This window comes from Pinus tabuliformis, chromosome 2_1 (genome assembly GCF_031772625.1).
Source record: "Pinus tabuliformis cultivar Carrire ecotype Pingquan chromosome 2_1, CPIR1, whole genome shotgun sequence".
NCBI classification, from domain to species: domain Eukaryota; kingdom Viridiplantae; phylum Streptophyta; class Pinopsida; order Pinales; family Pinaceae; genus Pinus; species Pinus tabuliformis.
In genome coordinates, this window is record NC_142299.1 from 586,775,847 (window position 1) to 586,798,439 (window position 22,593).

General features: G+C 36.0%; 1 protein-coding gene and 1 pseudogene across 2 annotated transcripts; one reads left to right on the forward strand and one right to left on the reverse strand.

Moving 5' to 3' along the window:
- Positions 1–3,736: 3,736 nt before the first annotated feature.
- Positions 3,737–5,242, reverse strand: LOC149201828 (uncharacterized; annotated as a pseudogene).
- A 6,613-nt stretch (positions 5,243–11,855) lies between these two features.
- LOC149201829 (WAT1-related protein At2g39510-like) lies at positions 11,856–15,135 on the forward strand. 2 transcript variants are annotated; one of them, XM_089399834.1, is made up of 8 exons: positions 11,862–12,142; positions 12,305–12,355; positions 12,620–12,679; positions 12,779–12,895; positions 13,429–13,663; positions 13,825–13,986; positions 14,118–14,269; positions 14,483–15,135. In XM_089399834.1, exons 3-8 carry the CDS (start codon positions 12,648–12,650, stop codon positions 14,625–14,627), a joined length of 843 nt encoding a protein of 280 aa, XP_089255960.1. In that variant the 5' UTR covers positions 11,862–12,142; positions 12,305–12,355; positions 12,620–12,647; the 3' UTR covers positions 14,628–15,135. The 2 variants fall into 2 exon arrangements, with proteins under 2 accessions (XP_089255958.1, XP_089255960.1); XM_089399832.1 differs by having other exon boundaries at positions 11,856–12,355.
- Positions 15,136–22,593: the final 7,458 nt, after the last annotated feature.

Below are 22,593 nucleotides of genomic sequence, written 5' to 3' on the forward strand. Positions count from 1 at the left end.
ACGTGGATCCGCAATATTGGTGAACTTCGTGTACAAATTGCATAACATCTTAAGAAGAATGTGAAATATGTTGATCATGTGATTAACTGGTTTTCATTGCAGGTGGATCTAGAATGCAAATTCCAATCGGAACCTCAGTGCATTTTGCAATGAAGATACTCATGCTGAGAAATCGAGCAATCGAGCAAGTTAAAGTGTAGTGGAAGCATTTTGGGCCCGATAAAGCTACATGGAGGTGGAGGATCAAATGGACCCTATGTATCCTTCTTTATTCGCTTTTTGAATGGATGTATTCTGATATATGTGTTTGATGTTGTGTTTTGGTTATGTCTATATATATGCATATGTATGTAAATATCACATCGAGTTGTGTTATAAAGATCCAATAAGTGGTATGGTGTTCATGATATGTTGGTTATGTATTCAACAGTATGATATGATGTAAATGTTGCATCGAGTTATGTTATAAAGCTTCATGGGAAACACGTTATTTGTTGGTTTATGTGTCATTGAACACTGAGGATAGTGTTCCCCTAAGGGGGAGGGGTTTATAACAACCCCTAGTTGATTTTCTGTATAAATAAAAAAAATAAGTCCAAGGTCATGGGACATGTATTCCAAGCTAAATTTTGGGCAAAAAATAGTGATGGGGATCACTTATGATTAATTAATGGCTATGGATATTGGCAAGGGAATTAGCAAAGGAAAAGTGGCACTAATTGGAAATTTATTTATGAAATAATATAACATAAGAGAGAAGGGAGATGAAAGGTCAATATATGCATGAGGGAAATTGGAGGAAAAATTAAGGAAAATAAAGAAAATAGAGGCCTCAATGATAAAGAGGCTTATGAGGATCAATTCACAACTTTTTCTAGTTCAGTCTTTGGATCTCTCATTCTCTTACAATCTTACACACTTAAGGAAATATAGGAGCATTCTTGGAGCACTTCGGCATGCATTGGATTTGGAGAAAGAAGACAAGAGAAGGTAGGATAACACAAGGGGGCAATGCCATCGGCAACTATAACTAGGTTTTCTTTGCAGGTAATAGGTTCCATGTATGATTTTCATGTTGATTTATTGATGCATGGTATATACATGCGATTATTTGTTTATGCGTTGTCATTGGCATGGAGGATTGTCGAGATTGACAATGGTTTTTATCCTTTCCTTGCAATTTCATGGATAACCATGGTGTTGTGTTTTTCTCCACTTGGTTATTTTCTGGTTGGTTCTCATAATTCCTTATGGCTGTCAGTTGGATAAAATTCTTAGGAATCCTTGTAATAACTTGGGTTGAATTACTAGTCCTAGATCCTAGGCTAGAGAAATACTTTGGAGCCCTTAGTGGGTTGAGTTACTAGCACTAAAGTCGAGTTGGAAAAATGCTCTAGAGACCTAGAAGGATACAGGTTGAGTTACTAGTTCCTAGAGCCCTCGACAACTTGGGTAGATACTGATATGGTTGGTGTTAGTGATGTCAATCCATAAGGTGCATTCACTGGTTGAGGGTTGAGGTGGTTTTCCTCTAGAAGCCCTGGTTTGGTTTTGCTTGGTTTATTCCATGATATCCCATATTAATTATTGTAATATAGCACGGGGCTGATTGGATGAATGAGAGATTTGGTTCAACCCAATATATGGTCAGGTGGTATGTGGAGGTCCCTAAATTGGTTGGAACTTTCATATACTAATAAGAGTTATTTCTCTAGTGTGATTCATGTATATTTTTAGCAATTATGTTGGTGATATTATGACTGAGTTGCCATGATTTATATGCTCATTGTTTTCTGGTTATATGTTGTTCATATGATGTGTATCTTTTTTTTGTGTGCGCGTGGTTCACGGACACCTTTGGTCAATGGGTGGCACTACATCCACTAGAAGAATATGGGCTAACACCTCTCAGCCTATTGCAAGACCTAACCCCAAGAGCTTTCAGGAATTTATCCTGTGACCTCCCATCTGGCGAGGCCCTGACTTGACCGATTGAGCTAACCCTTGGGGCTCATATGATGTGTATTTTTGATGGCTCTTGTCATGAATTGTTTAGCTATTGATCAGTTGATAAATTTATGGACTAATAAGTGTTATTGAAGCTATGTGGAGAGGTCAATGGGCCTTCCTAGTGATTTTCAAATGAATCTCTGACTTTTATGATCAGGTATGGATTCATAACCTGTAGCTTACATATTTTCCATGGTTTTGACGAAATGTTTGCTATGTTGTAAGCAGTCTGGGTTAAGTTTTGTCTTCATGTTTGGATGTTTAGCCCTGTTTTCATGTCATCAATGATTTTTAGAAGTCTTAGGAAGTTCTAGGCAGTGGTTTAGAGTCTGACCTAAAATTTAGGCTCAAATTTTGAGACCATGGCATCTAAATTGGACAATTTGGGTCACAACCACACCCAAGCAGGCTTGTGCATGTGGTTGGAGGCCTACAAATGCATGGAGGACTTTTGATGCATGAATTTTGGGGTTAAAGTGTGTGTAAAGGAGCCCCAACTCATGGTTTGGTCATGTGGGGTGATTCTTTGGCCCTTGAGTGTCCTCTAGCTCCATGGAATGTTATGAGTTGTCAGTCGGTGGTCAGTTGAAGGTGCCACTTCTTTAACTGGAGCTAGGAGGTTAGGTCATGTCATAGTTATCCCTTTGTCTTATGTTTACCCTAGCAGGCCAATGACATTAGGTAAATGTGGAGATAAAATTGTACACAGCAAATCCAGAACTTAAATGTGCCACCACCGGGCAAGTCCTGTAGCCACTAAGGCTCTGTATGTGGTTTCTAGCTCACCACAAACCATCACTTTACAGTGACAAAGGATGGTTTCAGGCTGACCATAAATCATTACAAAGTGGTTTTGAGATCACCACGAACTTTCAGATGCCTTTAAAAAATTTACATTTCATTCTACATTTTGGAGTTTCTGGGTCCATACAATGACCATTACAACATGCTAGGGAGTCTATTCCACAAACCACACTAATTCAAACAAACATCTACTTTGTTGTCCACCATAAACATTGTCGCTGCTCTTTTACCTCATCTGTGAGGGGTCCACTGATAAAGAAACTGGAACATAGGCACTCACAGCCACACGAAGAGAACACAGTTTTCCCTTCAGGAACAGTAATCCAGGACTCTACGGTCCAATCCTCCATCGCATTTCAGTATGCCACTTCTCCTACTCACAGTATCAAGGCTAGTCATTGTTTTCAAGCATACTGCCTCATGCTCGCTAACAATCTGCAACACGATCTCGATCATCCTCCAATCTCTGATGTAGCTCCAATTGATGTCATTTTCACTGTCATGTGTTCACCATTCCCTGCAAATTTGCTTAGTGTTGGAATGACCAGTTCCAACACACATTCAGAATTGTGACAATAGTTGGTCAGACTAATGTCACTTAAATTACAACTAGTTTTATTGTCATGACAGTTAATCAATATATTGCATCATCAGAGAATTAAACACCATGCCAAGCACCACTCCAAATGGAACCCCAATTACGTAGTAGCACCCTATGTTCACATAAGCAACAATAGACTGCCATCCCAATCCAATTGGCGAGAAAGGCGAGCGATATCATCACCTCGACTCCATTAATATTCATGCAGATTGAAAGGGAATCCAGTGCAGTTTCTGCATCATTTAGATGTCCTGTCAAGAGAATCAACACTCTGTAATACCAGATTTCCAATATGCTTCAATTCGGTGACCATCACTCAGGTCACGCAGGTTCTTGTGCATCGACGCCAATTCTTTGCAGATTGATCTCCTCACACACTTCGCCCATTGGGAACTTACATCATAGCGACCATTAAATTCTGATTTTGAGAATGAAATACACAAGCTGGTGGCTATCACGGAGTGTTAGCAGATTTACCTTCTTAGCAGACATTGCAAAGAACTCTGTTATAACTTCCAGTGGCATTCTCTTCGTTTCTGGAACTTTTAGAAACACAAACACCCAAGCAACGCAGCAGACTGCTGCATAAATGCCAAATACACCTTTAAGACCCACTGAATCCAATAATACAGGAAGAGTGTAAGTTACGATGATGTCACAAATCCAAAAATGTCAAGGAACATATCGCAATACAGACATCCCGAACACGGGTGGGAAATATCTCTGCGCATAGGATATTTGGTATTGGTCCAAAGCCCATGATGAAAAGGCAAATGTATGCAACAACACCAACACATGATATAGCAGCTTTAACCACAGTGCCCATTGTAATCGAGTTTGACACCATCAAAATCACAAGCGACACAATTAAAAAAGGCATAGTTGTAAGCAAAAGTGTTCTTCTACCGGATGTATCCATAAGCCACATAGCGATTCCAATACATGGAAGCATCAACAAACAGTGGATCAACTCAACCAGTCAGCCAACAAGCGTATATCAGAGAATCAACCATGCCAGATCATGATGCAACAGATCTGTCGAACAAAAAATTGCGGCCTGCAAACAAAAAACAGAGATCTGGCTTCCTCGATCTGCAAAGAATCTCACAAATTGTTGAAATACCTGAAGGCCCACACCCACGAACAACGCATATCGTATTTCTTTGGTAAACCAAAGCTCCCATACAAACTCGAATACCGATCAATGCAGTCATCCAAGATCTCTGAGAGCAATTTAGCCAGCGGATAGCTTATGGCAAATCCGCCTCCGCGTATGCCATGTTAAACGAATGCGCCATGTTCTGCTCGGTACATTCAGAAATGGAGCATTCTCGGAGTGACAGGCCCCGAAGACGCCGACGATCATCCTCACAGAGATTCGGTTCCCGGGGGTCACGCTGAAGAAGGCGGAGCTCCGTGTGAGAGGCGAGAGGTGCGATCGGTTGGATTCCTCGAAGGCAACGGAGAGTCCACCAGTTTCCTTCCAGTGCCTGATGCTGCCGCTCTGCAGCGACCTGCCAGGCTCAACGACGGCCCCATTGCCGCCACCATTGCTGCTAGAGTCCGTCTTGTGATGGGACTGAAAATTCTCTTCCTTCGTCTTGTACTGTGCCGGGCTTGATCCCGCGTCGGGCCAAATTCCCAGACATCCTCCTCCTTAAGCTCATTCAAATCGCCTTCATCTGAGGCAGTAGAATTAGAATTCAAATTCTGCTGGGAAAATCCCAAGAGCTTCTCCATACAGCTCGCCCCGGCGGCCATCAGACGGCGGTCTTTGGAAACAATATTGAGACTTGCAACCATGAGGAAACTGTCGGGGTTTACGCTCGGCACGGATGAAAATTTAAAGAAAGCAATGGAAGAACCAATCGATAATCTTCCAATACAGAAAAACCTGCACAAAATTCAAAGATTACACGCCGCATGGTCCATGTACCTAACTAAGGCCATGCAGATTCGAGATTTTGCAATTACAAGAAAATATTTTCAAGAAACTCCGTGAATCCTCATGCCAGATCGCTTCCAGAGCCAAGCTATAAATGCCTTGGGCCTTGCCTGGATACCATACTTGCCCTCGATCCAGTCGGATGGGTAATATCGACTCCAGCAGCTCAACGCACAAGCAGCACTCTGCGCGCCACAATTGGCTCTCCATCGTCGGCCGATTTAATTCTCAAAACTAGTCACATGCTCCCCACCATCGCTATGAAGCCCCATTTTCTCCAACTTCTCCTTGGCGAGCTTTGGCGCATTGGGGCTGCTCTTGACAAAGGGCGGGTAGATCACATAAAGAAAAAGCAGAGCCGCGATCAGAGACACCAGACCGGATACCTGACCCTATCGATGAGCTCCCGAAGAGAGCCACGAACTGGTACACAACGCGATTGTTGAGCCCCGTTTTTATGAAGCCACGACATTGGATCCCTGAAGTCCGAGAAGACTGCTGCGAAGGTCAGGGTTTTTGTGAGCACCATGACACCGCAACAGTTCACTGCTCAGGTCTTTACACTCGCCAACAGATCTCCACACCAGGACTATGGTCTAACTCTCAGGTATATTAAACCAACATGACAGATTCCTATTGCAGAATGTTTTCTCTACACGCAGATCATTCTGGCTTTGATCTGTGGATCGATTTCTTTAGCTAAAACGCATCTGACGGTCTCTACCAGTCGGAAGCCTTCATTACTCTCTCCTCTCCACGCTACGCCCTCTATCTTGTTCAACAAGCCCTCATCACTGTGACAGGCAGCGATCTCTGGTATCTCCATCGACCCACGATGATGGACAAACAAAAGTAGTTTATTTCTCTATGCTCAGGAGGGGCCAGGCCCTCACAGGCTCTAATACCAAGATAAAATTGTACACAGCAATATATTCTCTATTATATGAATGAGGAAATTACACACATATTTATACAATCAATAGTCTCAAGATAGGAATCCTATCTTAGACGTATAGTAGTGTGGCTGAGAGATTCTCTCAACCACACACTAAACTAGGAGAAACTAAATTCCTATTATGTAGGAACAAACTCCTCAAATGGAGAATTACAACCATAGACAAGTAGGAATTAATTATTTCTAACTCGTGGGAGGTGTGGTTACACAAACTCATTTCCTAATATACTACACCGAAACCAGATATCCCTTTGTACAATCAATTAGCTAGTAGCCTTTTTTATTTGAATCATACCCATCCTAATATTTGTATTTGTTATTGATTTTAGTGTCTAGGATAGAAAACACCTAGTTAAATCCATTATAAACGATGAAAGAGGATGCTTCAATATATATAGAGTCTAGATTAGTTTGGGATACATTAGAATTTATGGGAGACTTGTTTCTTGGTTGGTTTCATTGATTCTAACTATATTGGTGATGCTAATGTTTATAATATTATTGTAGGTTATTCTTTTAGTCCTAATTATATACCTACCATTTTATCTTTCAAGAAATAACAAGCTATTTCTCTTTCTTTAGAAAAAGTGGAATCATGACAAATAGTTGCTATAGGTCAAGAATCGTAGTGGCTTCAACAAATGATGTCAAATTATAGATTCTATTAGTAGCATCAGTAACACTTACTGTGGCAATCAAAGTGCCATGAATATTCCCAAAGGTCTACTTCAAAATTAACACAACAAAAAAAATTGAGCTACAAATGCACTTCATTAGAAATATTAGTCAAGAACACATTTTGAATGTGTCATTTTTCCCTATAGATGATCAAACTGTAAACATTTTCACAAAATTTCTTACAAAAGAAAAGTTTCCCTATTTAGGAGGAGAGGAGAAGATTTGGAATATCCTAAAATTTTTCTAAAAAATAAATGTGATACTTTGTTGTGAAAATGAAAAATCTAAGAACCATAGTTGCAAGGGAGATAGGTAACAATTTACTTTCAAATAACACCTCTCTTCAAAAATTATGTAAAGATATTTCTAGCTTCATTTATTGACCACATAACCATTGCATTTTGAGATGCTACAAGGATACCTAAATAAGATAAACGACCTTGAGAAAATTAAAAATGAAAAAACAGAATGTGTGATGGATGAAGTTCTTTGGAAATGCATTAGTACTTTTTTGAAAAGCTTGATACATGTCTAGATTATGGATACCAACATTAAATGTTTATTGAAATTTTTAAATATAATGAATAATACAACATTACTAGAAGATATAGCTCAACATTCAAGGAACTTGGAGAATAATAGCAGAGAATAAAATTAAATGTTGAATTACATGATGGACTACCATAAGATCCTCCAAGAAAACTTCTTCCCTTCAAACACCACAATGAGTCAATTCATTAAGGCATAAAAAGGAGGTGTTAGAACATATAATATTCATTTGAAATCAACTCTCTTGACATTTCAGTCTAGGATGCTAAAACAACATCGATTTCCCAATTTTAAACAAAGAGAGTCTTTGAATTTGACAATGCTCATCATTATGATATAAATTAAAATACAACAAATGGTGTATATCATGTCATAAGGAGCAATATAAACTTAAGTGTCTTTTAACCAGTCAATTTGTATTTCAAATCTTGCCAACAAATATCTACAGATATAAACAAATAAAGGTATGCATACCCAAATTCAGGGATCTAATCATAGCCGAGTTGTCATGAAGGCTTTAAATCTACTTTAAGTGATCAAGATAATTGGATGAGTATCATTATTGCTTCTACCTTTGTGGAGTAGAAATGGTCAATCACATTTTATTTCTATTTTGAAGTAGAGATCCTCACTAGCATATATTTATCTTTCCTCATTTTTCCCCGATTTCAGTAAATTCCCCATTATCATGGGTAAGAGTAGTCACTGTATCACAATGAGGAAAAAGGTACAAAAATTCTAAAATCAAACCCCGAGCTTCTTGATTGGTTCATTGAGGCCGTATTGGGTTACCAATTGATGGGGAACAATCATTCAAAAATCAAACCTTGAATTTTCAGGCTATAAACAAGGGATTGTTTCATATTTTATTTCAGAATGTCAAAAAGAATATCAACAACATAGTCGTAAATTCATCTCTACGACAAGTTCAAATTCTAGGGATCTCATTTCAAAGTTGAAAGCATAGGCAATACTTTTTTATTTTTAGCATATGTTAAAAGTAGTCTAGAAGAGAGATATGCATATATCTTTCAAATATTTTGTAATCAAGTATTTCCAGAAATTATGGATCTCAAAGTTGTGTAATATTTCTATATATTAGATCAAAAGGAAAGAAAAAGGGTTCAGATCTGAAGAGAAAATCATTGTGTTGCATGTAAATATTTTTATGAAATTAATCAATGTTCTTGTTAAGATGATAAGTACTTGAGCCTAGAGATTCTTGTGCTAGTATTATATAGGATTTGCATTTCTTTATGTATTTGTATTCTTCCCTATGTTTTTCATTTGATGTGTTATCTTCATTTTTGAATGTAAAGTTATATGAATTCAAAATTCATTTAAGAAAGATGCTCTTTATTCATGATATTCAAATATTCCCAAGTTTTCCTTCTATAATTATATTTAGAATTCAACATGTTAATTTCTTTGACTGTAATGGATTGTATTCTTTTTTCAACTCCCAACTACAACAATTTTATGGTCTAAAAGAATGTCATCTTTCTTGCCTCAGTAAGTTAACTGTTCATTAACCAATATCTTTATAATCCTTTGATTGATCACTAGATATTTTGACTCCATGCCCAATGGTTATTTTCTTCTTTGTCCAATCATAGTTTTAAACATGGCCGGATAAAAGATTTGATCACTGTTTGAATACATGAACAAGCACGACAAAGTGACATTCCATAACTAATTCATAGAGAGAGCCCCCTCTGGTTAGGAAGGCTAGTTGCTAGCCCAATATTGGTTCAATGTTATCTCCAAGTTTTCCTTTGACATCTAGGAAAATTGAGTGATACCAAGAGGAAGTGAGAGTAACCCCTCAAGTTCGAATAAATCCCCCTTAATGAAATAGGATTCTCTTGGTCAATGCATCTAAGCATATTAGGTAATATTGGTGTTGTCACTTTGTATCTTTTTATAAGAATGACCCTTATGTTACTATAAATTTAGTTTGGAGATGTTTATGGTTTTGAAACTTTTATAACATTTTTTTGTATTAACAATATAAACCTTTATTTTATTTATTAAAATAAAGCAATCAAATATAATAACATCATTTTATTTTATTTTATATAATATAGCCTAATCTATAGTAATAATAAAATTGTTTATTCTCTTTTCAAAATATCATATTAAAATTAATATCTTAAACTAGATATTTCAAGAGTTAAATTTTATTATGCTATATTTAATAATAAAATTGTTTATTCTCTTTTCAAAATATCATATTAAAATTAATATCTTAAACTAGATATTTCAAGAGTTAAATTTTATTATGCTATATTTAAATATAAGTTGAGGTATAGATAAATATATAATAAATTAAAAATTAAAGATAAAATATTTCATTTCAAACCACAAATCTAATAAAAATTTGGTAAAACTTTCACTTAATATTAGAGTTTCACTATTGCACAAGATTTAATATTTTTTCCTAACTTTAAATCTATTTAATTTTATTTCAATGATTTTTGGTTTCTATGTTAAATATCAAATTCTATTATTTTTTGAAATTTGTATTTAGTATTTCTATTTATCCAAATAAAATTTTAAATATTTAAAGTAAAATTATTTTTGAATACTTACAAAATTCTAAAATTTTACAATGATTATAAATTAAAACATCTATTAAAATTTAGAAAATTAGTTTTCTTTTATTTCAATTTTTTTTAATGTATAAACAATATTGACATATTTTAATTATCTCAATAAATGAAATTTTAAATATTAGTTATTTTATATTTCTAAATTCATAAACTAACAAAAATAGAAATACATAAACTCATGAAAAAGAAACATGAAATAATTTCATAAACTTATATAAAACACATTTGTTAATATGAAATTGTACTATATTTCTAAATTCATATTGTCATCTAAATTATAAACTAACAAACAAAATTATATAAATACATAAACTCATAAAAGAGAAGCGTGAAATAATTTCAAAACTTACCTGAAACACAATTGTTAACATGAAATTGTACTATTGCTTTTTATTTTAAGCTTGTCCAAGTCAGCTAAGCTTTACGCTCAGTGGATAACAATATTCTCTATACCGAGTCCAATACGTCGCCTCACCCACCATTAACATTAATGAGCTTCACTTACCTTTGGTATTGTTTAAATATTTAACATTATTAAACTTATATTTAGCCATGATTATAATAATATTTATGAGAATACTATAAAACACTCACTAAATATACAAGTTTAAAAGTATATTCTCTTTTATTTTAAGCTTGTCCAAGTCAGCTCAGCTTTACGCACTAGATAACAATATGCTATAGGTCTCATGACTAACAAATTAACATGATTGAGCTTCGCTTACTTTTGGTATTGTTTAAATATTTAACATTATTAAATTTATACTTAGCCATGATTATAATAATGTTTACGAGAATATGATAGTAGGGATTTTATTGAATTTAATGTGATTATTGATTTCATATTTTCTAATTATTTGTACGGCTCGAATGTGAATCGATAATAAAGGATTTGTTTTTTAAAATGAGAGAATCTCTAAATGTTAGAAAAGCAGGTGCTCGTGGCTGAAATCATATAGATTGTAAGTTTAGGTTTAAGAAATATTTTAAAATATAATAATTAGGAGATGTCAAATTATTGACTCTTTTTGTTATTTATATTTATATAAATGGTAGGTTTCAAGAATATTTTGGAATATGACTATTTAGGAAGTAAGCAATTTACATCGTATTTAAGATATTGTCAAATCTACTATTTACATAAAAGTATACAATAAAAATATTAAAATATAAAAATTATGTTGACCATTTAAAAGTTAAAATAGTATAAACCAGAGTTAATTAGTATCCATACTATTGGAGTAGTACTAAATGTTAAAACTAATTTATAACGTCCCAACTTTACCATTATTCAATAATGTTCTACCTCTTTATCTTATATTATTTATATAAATGATAGGTTTCAAGAATATTTTGGAATATTAAATAATTTAGCTCTTATGCAAGATATTCTTAAATCTACCATTTACATAAAAGTACCCAATAAAAATACCGGATGCTAACAACTTAAAAATTAAAATATAAAAGTTACCGAGTGCTGACAACTTAAAAATTGAAATATTATAAACCAAGTTAATTGGTATCCGCATGGCTGTAGTAGGGCTAAATGTTAAAACTGATTGACGTCGTCTCAACTTTACCATTATCCAATAACGATCTACCTCCTTATCTTATGAAGAAAGAAGTTCAACCTGATATGAAAGTAGTCCTTTCTTGCCCATTATGGGGATTCCACTTTACATGTGGACGTGTGATTTACAAAGAGAGTGCGTGTATACACACCACACTGGCATTTTCAACGCTGCAAGCACCGAACCATACGGGTCAAATGATCTTTTTAGAAACTTTTTTTGTAGCAAACATTCATTTGTTCAATCTGTTCCATAAATCTCATTGATTCACTAAGAATATGAAGGCTATAAATCTTATTGATTCACTGGGAATCCTTATTCTTTGTGACTAAGAATACGAAGGCTATAGGGCAGTCTTCTTAAAATATTGGTGACAAGAAAGCTGCTAGACCAGTCTGCATTAAAGGATCCAGATAGGTAGACCAACATCATTGGTATAATGGTTTCTTTTAAGAGAATTAAGGAATTCAATCCCCACCTTTCTCAGATTCTAGTTCAGGTAGCGTTTGCAGGCATGTACATCATAACCAGGGTGTCCATGATAGATGGAATGAATCACTTTGTTTTTGTGACATACAGACAGGTTGTTGCAACAATATTTATCGCTCCTTTCGCTTACTTTCTAGAAAGGTATGAACTCCTGATCTCTTATCCTTATGTTTTTATATAGATTTTATTTTTCTCATGATATCATTCATATCCTTATAAATTGAAGGCCAAGTGAGCGGTATCCAATATGTAACCATTTTGCATCTGTACACAGAGAAGAACACTGCAATCCACACACAAATTTCTGCAAGACACTGAATACTGAAATTGAACACTGAAACCCATACAAAATGTTTCTGCTCTGACCTATTTATAACATTGCATATTGCATTTATTTTGTTGCAGAAAGCAACGCCCACCCTTGACATGGGTTATGTTTTTTCAGATTTTCCTGCTTGCCAGTGGGTAAGTATTTCTTATCTATACTAGATTTGTTATGGACTATTGGCTTTCATATTGTTGAATATGATATATCTAATCTATTTTATTGATATGGAGTAACAGAATCACTCTATCTCAGAATTGCTATTTTCAAGGATTGTACTATACCTCTTCTACGTTTGGTTCAGCAGCCCTAAATCTTGTACCTGTTCTAACGTTTGCAATCGCTACATTCCTCAGGTAGAAACTGAAAAATGAATATTACTATGTCAGAGGAAGCCAATTTTTGGAAATGGTAACCATTCATTGTGGTTCAGTGCTCTATAGATTGGTTATTGAATTGCAACGCATCTTAATATGTCGATATTTGGACACAAAATATTAGTGGCCATGCTCCCTATCTATTTTTTATTTTGATAATGGCTTTAATGACTGGTTATTGAATCATAATGAAGAAAAATAGATGTTATATGGTTTGGATTTTTTTATTGTAATGATCACTTATTTTATTGTAATTATCACTCGGCATCATAATTTTTTATAATGATTGAGTTTACACTTTTAATACATACACCAATTGTAAAGAGTTTCAAAAAACTCTACTACATGAAGAGTGCATGTAATTTCAAACTACTGAAAATGATATTTATATTACTGAAATGATCCAACAAATATTTTCAGAATAACCTAATTACAATGTATCTCAATGTATGAAAGTTGGATAAACAATTTATTCATGATATTCATTCAGCTTGGTTTGGTTGTTGTGTTAGACTGGAGAAGGTTAATATCAGAAGTTTAGGAGGACAGGCAAAGGTTGTTGGCACAATTCTGTGTGTCGGTGGAGCTATGATCATGACCTTATACAAGGGTCCTTCAATTAAATTTTTTCCACCTGGTGTAAAAGGCCATCATATTACATACAATTCCAAGGCTAATGACCTTGTTCTGGGCTCCATCTTGGTCTTTGGCAGCGTTGTGATTATGGCTGCAGGTCTTGCTTTTCAGGTGATTATCATTTATGAAGTTATCTTGCTTTTCAGATGTTATGCTTCATTCTTGGATTTCATTAGGGTTTTACTTTAGAAGAAAAATTGCCCATTATATTCAAGTCAACCATTGATTACTGATATTAATCTAGTGATAAATTGTGGTGAAATTGAATGCAGGCGCCTGTTCTGAAGAAGTACCCAGCTCAGCTATCATTAACAGCACTCATGTGTCTCATTGTATCAATACAATCTGGTCTAATTGCTGTAATCTGCGAGCATAAGAAATCAGAAATCTGGAGGATAGGATGGAATATTGAACTTCTCAGTGTTGTGTACGCGGTAAGCCTATGAACGTTGAAGAAAAACTCGTAGTACAAAATTAAAAGAATGAGTATAACAGCAGTGCATTAATTATAACAAACAGCAACATTTTCAGTACTGACAATGGAGAGTTACATTGAATGTTCCAGGGAATAATCTGTTCTGCATTGGGCATGTTTTTGCAAGCGTGGTCTATAAGCCAAAAAGGGCCTGTATTCGTGGCAATTTTTAATCCAGTGGGGACTATTGTCACAGCAATTTTTGAGCTCATCATTCTTCATCTTTATCTTCATGTCGGGAGGTATGTAAAACACCACCTGTGTCGGCAGTTATCATAATATTTTGCCCTTTTTTGGCAATCCTATCGGCATTAAATAATTGTGTTCAGAAGGGACAAGGTGTTGTACATTGCCCACTTGGAGAATATAAAATTTGTCATCTGATTTTCAGTAATTACAAACACAAAATTTTATTGGAAGATGCTAGCTGATTCTTGTGAGACTGAAACGTGTAGTGTGGTCGGAGCAAGTTTGATCGCCGTGGGCCTGTATTCTGCGCTATGGGGCAAAGCGAATGACACGCCAGTCGAAGATGCTGAGGAATCCCACCACAATATCTCTCTCGCTCGACTTTTTGAAAAGGCAGAGGCGATTGCCTGAGGATATAGAAAGTGTGACATGAATGTCATGTTTTTCATTTTCTGCAAAAAAAAGTGGCACCAGTTATCTCGTTTTTTTATTGATGAATGGGCGGATTTTCTGTGATCCATCTGTCTCCATCAAAGTTAGAGGCGTGATGTTTCTGGTTAAGTGGGTGTCCATGCATGAGGGCAAGTTGTCAATAAAGATCAATGGCATCTTGAAGAGTCACACAAGACGACACACAGTCCGTCTTGACCTTTTTTTTCCATGATGTAAAAAGTTTCCCTAACCCACACTGACACGCACCTCTCACGCACATACGTGCACACGTCACACACACCATACCTAACTTTCCCACATACATGCAGACGTTTACATAGCGTTTCTCTTCTTATAGCCTTTGATGTTATTTTATAATCCTTTCTGTCGTAATCTCGCCTAAATCTCGCCTACTGCCATTGACCTGGAGTGTAATGCCATTTGTTGATACATGAATATTAAATATAAATTTACCTTCGAATTGCTTTCGGTGCTTTCACGGACGACGAATTCGAATGAAATGGCTTTCCCAAGGCACTGTTTTTGCAGTGAAAAGAAAATGACCTGTACCAGAATGTGAGTTGTCTTTAATGTGTTGTTTTTGCGGATTTGGTATAAATACATTTGGAAAGATTTGTATTTTATAAGAAAACGAATTGAATTTTAATCCAGGAGACAGATTCTACGTGTAGGCATAAATTTGGCACGACAGAATTATGAAGCGGAAAAAGGTTGAAAGACATACTCATGTGATATGGGCAACCATTATTTATGCTTTTTTCGTACTGAAAAAAAGACTATTATACTTCTAGATGAATCCGTCAGCGTCTCGATACATGGCCTACACGGCTCGTCACAAGGATTTCAACATCTAAACACATACATCACAAAAACGTTATACTCTCTCAGATTATGCATAAAGATTTTATTGAAGAGAATTTTAATTATTTTTTAAAGTATTAAAATAATTAGTTAAATCTCTTATTAAATAAAAAAAATATTGAAAACTTCTATCATAAATTTATGGCAAGTTTTTATATTTTTATTGATAAGTTTTCTAGTTATGTAAAATGAAAATTAGAATGATTAATCTTTGGTATGATAAAGAGTGTAATATTTGCAGAAAGAGGACTAGGAATGTTTTTAATGACTTCATAAGATCCAATAGGGATAGTTCTAATGACTTCATAAGATCCAACAATATAAGAGGAAATGTTACTATACAAGAGAAAACTAAGAAAAGTTCTTACACTTGTATAAGCTAGATCATAAGAAATTTTAGAGGTGTTCTAATTGATAAAAAAACTAAATCAAACCATATGAGTCACTTAAGAGACTAGAATTCCTAATTTAAAAATACTTCTAAACCTCTTGATACCATAGACAACATTCAAACCTTTATGTAGAGGAAAAAGTTTCCCTACATAAGCCATAATTTTTGGGGTTGGTTGTTATGAATCAAATACATAAAAACTAGAAGTACACACTATGTACACCAATGCAAACGTGGAGCACACTTTCTTTATTAATAAGAGAGATAAGTTACAAAAGAAATCCTTAAGGAATACAAGAACAATTAGTCTAGAAATCACACAGAGCCTAAGGAGATGTTGCTCCACAGATGTCTCCTCAAGATCTATCAAATACTATGTGAAACAACTAAACTAAATCTTGAATTGCAATATTTTAGCCATCATATGAACGACAAAGACAAATGGGAGTGTGACCATACCTTAACCCTCACAAGCTAAAGTAGTTATGCATACCACTTTCACAGCTGGATGTCCCACTCCTACCTAGAGATCCCAATCCAACTTCTAGATTTGAGATCCCACACAAAAGCATAAACATAAAATGACACGTTTTACCTCCGCAAAAGGTAGATTGGCACATAACACTAATTGAATGGAATAATGTGATCAAGTTTTTCATGATAAACAAAAAATAGGTACAGAAATAGTGTGTATTCATATCATAATGAGAAATGTATAAGGAAATATACCTTAGTTGTAACAGGAACTCTCCTTCCATACATTGATTGTATTCTTCCCTTGACTCACAAGCAAACTTGCCTCATTTGACATGCAATGAAAGGTTGTTTTAGCGATATTACACTTGCATAACTAAGTTATCTCTTATTCTCCCTCCCATTTCACCCTTAAGAGGGTATCACTAAATAGCCCTTTCCTAGATCTAGGAAGATGTATTTCGACACATAGGGCCATGGAAATATTGAAATCTTTGATGAGCACTAGTATTGCAACAAGAATGTTGCAACTCCTGGGGCTACCAGCTTTACTTTATCAACCTGGGGTTCGTACAAACTTGGAGGTGACAGTGTTGTATACACAAGTAAAAGTGATGGTTCTGCCCTTTTGTCAATATTCAGCTGGCGAGAGACAACTAGGGTTTTTCAATCCAGACTTCTACGGATTCAGAAGAATCTTGATTACTGATGAGGGAAAGGGAAATCTACTCTAAGAAAAAACTTGTCTATTGTAGTAAGGAAAAAGACTGAAGTCCAATGCTACAACACAACATTTCCTAACTAATTGCTAAGAGACTATGCTTCAACAAGAATGCTAAGTTAAGATGTATAAAATTCTATTGTTCTAAGCATGTAAGTTCAAAACATCAAACATCACTGCTGTGCATGTAAATGACTAGAATAAATTTATTTTTTTCTATCTTTTTTTTTCTTTATGGAAGAGTGTGAAAGATAATCTCTTTTGGGGATGTGGCGGTGGCTTAGGAATGCTGGTGGATGTTTGGAAGGTTTAGGAGACCCTTAGGTGACCTTGTATAGCTTCCTAGAGGCTTTTTTCCCTCAACTCGTCCTAAAAAAAAACCACTACAGGAAAACCTACAAGATGTCCTAAAAACCTACAGGATTCCCTGTATTTCTATAAGATAGGGTCGAGAGAAAAATGATGGATGTTGAAGGTGATGGAAGGCTTAGGGAAGGTGGTTGGTGGATGGAATGAGTTGAGAAAATGCCTAGGATCACTCATAACTCAAAATCAAGGTTGGGAGATGGTTGGATTTGCTCAACATGCTTGGAGAAGTTTCCTTGTAAAATGATGAAATTGGTGAGGGTCTTGGTGAAAACAAGGAATGATCATGGATGGATGAAGTTTGAAAGAGGTTATTGTCTATGAGATCTCTCTTTACTTCTGAAACATCTGCACTGCATCAAACATTGATATTTGCCGAAAAATCATGTAAACAAGGAGAATTTCAATAAGCTAAGAAAACATAGTTTAATGAGATAGCTGTCTACTTCATGCATGAGGAAAAATTGCAACATAAGATCGAATCATTGATGAAATTTAATGTAAGGCTAAAGATGGAAGAAATGATGACTAGGACCTACTCTTACAAATTGATCAAATGTTGGCTTAAGTAGAGAAAACTCTAAATTCTATGAGAAAGTAGAATTCTATATTTTTGGGGCTGCATAGGAGTCCATTCCTGAAATTATGATTCCTGAAGGAAGAAGTGAGACCGAAACACCTATTGACATCTTTTTGATAGTCCTTTATCTCTTCTAAACTATTGCTGAAGTAAACCACAAATGGAAGCAAACTATTCAAATCTACACTACTTGCAATGAAATACCTCTAAGGAAAATTTAACCATGAATCTATGAAATCGATCTAAGCATGCAGATACAAGAAGAGGATCCTTTTCTGCTAGGGTCGGGCCCTAACCCAAGAGATTTATCCCTCTGAGTTAACTCAGTACTAGATCAAGAAAAATCTCATTCTCATTATCAAAACAAAAAATTACATAACAATATCTTCCACAAGTCTTGAGCTCAAAAATAACTATTGTTTTTACAACAAAAACTTGAATCCTAATGAGGATTTGGGCCTCTTTATTTATATAACTAATGTCCCCAACGACTTCCTTAAATATCGAGAGGCTCGGCTCCCAAACTTGAGATAAAATAACTCTTTGATTGTCACTTGCTTGGTTGCCTTTTGATCTTCATGACTTGGCTTCTTGTACTCAGAGCTAGTGTGATTGATGAAGGAATATTCGAATGAGGGAGGAGTAAATGAGGAGGATTTACCACCTACAATCTCTCTTCCTTGTCCCATTTGAGTTTCAACCATTAATCTTGCAAAAGTTCCCTCATTTTATCTCACAAACCTGCACTCAAAGCACATTAGTCCACTAGGCATAATATCTCACTTTGACTCATCTCATTAAACAAAATATAATCAAAACATGTAATAAATTGTGAGAAGAGTTGATTTGACTAAGCTAGGAGGTGAATTAAGGTCCATATAGTCACCCAATGATAAGGCTCATCATCACCCCCTACTTAAAGTGTTGCTCATCCTCTGAGCAACTCAATCAATATCCATATCTTTTCATAGCCCTAGTGGCCTTCTTGACATCTCATGCTTCTATTGTGGTCTCCTCTTCTTGAGCATAGAATCCTGCCTTCCTTTCTATCTCCTCCCACTTCTTTCTTTCTTCCTCTTCCTTCCTTCCTTCTAACATCCCCAAGAGATGTGGTGGACTGAGTCTCAAGCCAATCCAATTGACTTTGAGCCTTTCGATGGTTTTCTTGTACATGGGTGTCCTGTTTAGTGCTTCTCTCATTCTGCGAGGAGAATAGTACTCTTTGATTTTAAAACTGTATGGAAAATTATTCCATCTCCTTTGGCAAGATTGCATGGTGTCATCCCCTAATAGCCTGAACATATCCTCAAAATGTGTAACTGCTTGCTCTTAGGAAGCAAGACACCTGAGGATAATTTGCAATTAAATTATGTGTGCTGATGGAAACCATTGGATTGGACTACTCAGCTCTTATCATGAGAGGCTATGTTTTTTCCCTTTCCAATATCTTCTTCATCTTTGCAGCCCTTGCTTCCTCATGGTTCATCCATGATGCCAAAGACATCAATTGTAAATCCCCTAGTTTTGCATTAGGGTCCCATACATTCAGATCTGTCAAGGCCATGTTATGCAAGTAGAACTTAGACATCTTAGCCCTATCCTTGAATGTGCTTTGATCACAAAGATCAATGAACTATCTATAATCCTAGAATGGCATAGTGCCTCTCTGTGCTAGGGTCTTGATTTGGAACTACACTTAATTTCAACAAATTAGAGGATTTTTTTTGTTCCTTTCACTTTGAAAAATAGGAGGAAACGTAGATCCTACCTCCTTACAATGCTTGAAGTAGCCAACCCCTGTTTTTCTCCCTCTGAAATTTCTCACTGCCAATCATGTAGACTACCTGACTGTATCCTATAGGATTCCTATGGGATCCTATAGGATCCTGTAGGTGGTCCTGCGCAGGAAAAAAATGAAATTTACCTCCCCTGTAGACTTCTTAAGGGTCAAGAGTACTTTTCTAGTATGAGCCTCAAGAATGTGAATGCGACTATGCATGGGGATCAACATTTAGTTCCATTTATGGTTTATTTGAGTGAGGTGGTGTGCTGGTAGTCGAGGTACGAATATCTATTTTTGGACCTTGGTCCCACTACCACATCATCATTCTCCTCACCTCGTAATCAACTCCCACTGCAGGCATCCGTAGCTTAACTGCTTTTGACCTCTTCCTCCTTTTCTTCTACCACGTGTGTGAGGATTAACTATTTTGTCCTCGCTGACTGAACGAAGGTGGCCAAGTTAACTGGTCGCCTTTCGCTTATAAACCAACTCGTTCACAATATTTACATAAATTTATCACATTATGTAAATGAGAGAGTGGAAGCGAGATACTTACTTGTAGTAACAATACCTTTCTACAGTTTGTTGAAGAAATGAGGATTTTCTTGTGTTTTGGTTGCTTGTGATTTCTCCTCTTCTTTTTTTTTTTTTTTATATTATCGTTTGATGATTTTCCTTGATGTGCAGGTACCTGGTGTTGATGATGACGATGATGTTGTAGCTGCTAGGCTCTGGAGGAGCTTCTCCTAGCTTTGTATCTCTATGCTTGAAACTTGCTACAACCTATGATTTATGTTTTGTGGTATAGGCCGCTATAGGATTTCCTACAGGATGTCCTGCAGTTGCTTCTCCCTCAAAAATTTTAATCATATTCTACTGCTAGGATGTGAGGATGATTAGTGTTGGTAGAGAGGAGGTCTAGGGGTTTGTGAATGATGAAAAATAACGTTCAGGTGTTGTCCGCTTGCTCTCTATCTTCATGTTTTTTTTCTCTATGTTTTTGTTTTAAAAACTGTAATTTTTTGGAAACTGATTTTTTTATGAATGCAGGGGGCGGTCATGGTGGAGAGAGGTATGGTAATGAGATGGTGATGTAGGGATTTATTTCTTTGACATGGGCAGGCCATTTCATTTCTCTAAGGTCACTTCCTTTAGGATTCCCAATCCAATGTAATTCCTACAGGATCATCCTGTAGGTTTTCAGGGAATCCTATAGAAAACACAGAACCCTTGCGAACTGAGGCAAATGAGTGAAAAAAATGAAAGGAATGGTGGAATGATGAAGGATAATGAATGGAGAAATAAAAATATGAGCTAAGTAGGTCCCTTTTGATTCTCCATTACTGTTCTGATCATCCTCCTGCTGACCTACAAACAATATTTTCATAATTTTTCTTTTCTATTCTTTTTTTTTTTTCAATTTATATTATTTTGAAAAACAACTAGTCCACCTCCAAGAGGGTTTCATTCTAGCTGCTTTCCCTGGGTGCCTCAATAGAGGTTTTCACCCAAAGATCTTTTTATTTCTCTCCTTTTTTGTTCTGACACCATTGGGTTGCTTCAATAATTTTTCAACCCAACAATGGGACTCAAGCGCCTCATGGAGGTTTTCACTTGAGTCTCCTTTTTCTTTCTTTTTTTTGTTTTCTCTTTCTCAGTGACTTGATGAGGTAGGAGCCGAGACTTGCCCCACCACCATCACTATTTTGTTGATACCATCAATGAACTCTTGCTTTGACAATGGCCTTTTGTAAACTTTCAATCTTTGTCGATTAACCAGTAAAGGAACGGCCTCTGTATCTATGGTTCCAATTTGCACTGAACCATCATCATGACATATCTCTATGACATAAGGCCCCAACCATCTAGTCCTTCACTTTCCTTTAAAGTCTTTATATGTGGAATCATATAACAAATCTTGATCACATTATTGAAATTGCTTGTCCTTGATGTTCTTGTCATGCCATATCTTCCTCTGAATTTGAGTTACCTCTCTATGTCGGATGGTGTGCATTATGAACTCATCTAACCCATTCTGTTGGAAATAATACTGAGAGGGGAGGGGGGTGAATCAGTATTAGCAAATCACTAACTTTTTCATTTCCATAATCAGATTCATAAAAGCTACTTCAGTGAAGGGAACCCGCGTGTACATGCAACTGTGTTTAATGTAACTAGCATATATCCAGTAAACTTATGATTTAGTTAATCCATTATATGTTGATCTTTAATCAGTGCATCAGAACTTCATTAACCATATAAACACTAAATAGCTGTAGTAAAATAGAATAGATCATCAAACATAAGAAACACACATGAACACCATGATATAAGGTGGAAACCCAATGCGGAACAAAAACCACCTACTGTTGTTTTCTTTAAGATAAGAAAAACATGTTTACAATCTTGTACTAGTGCAGACTCATACCAGTATCTAGGCACCCACCCGTAGAAGGCTACAACCTTCTCTCGTTATCCAGTTTCTACTGGAAGGCAGCTACAACCCCCTGGCTCTTGTACTAGCCAATATGTTTACTAGTACATAGGCGCAGGCCTACTGAAGGCTCCAACCTTCACTCATTTTCTAGCTGCTTCTGGAAGGGAGCTCCAACCCCCTGGATCTTCTACTGTCCGATATGTTTACCAGTACATAAGCGCCAGCCTACAGGGCTACGACCTTCTCTCTTCCTCCAGGGACCACGTTTCATAAATTTTCTTACTGGATACTCCTGAAGCACATCACCATAA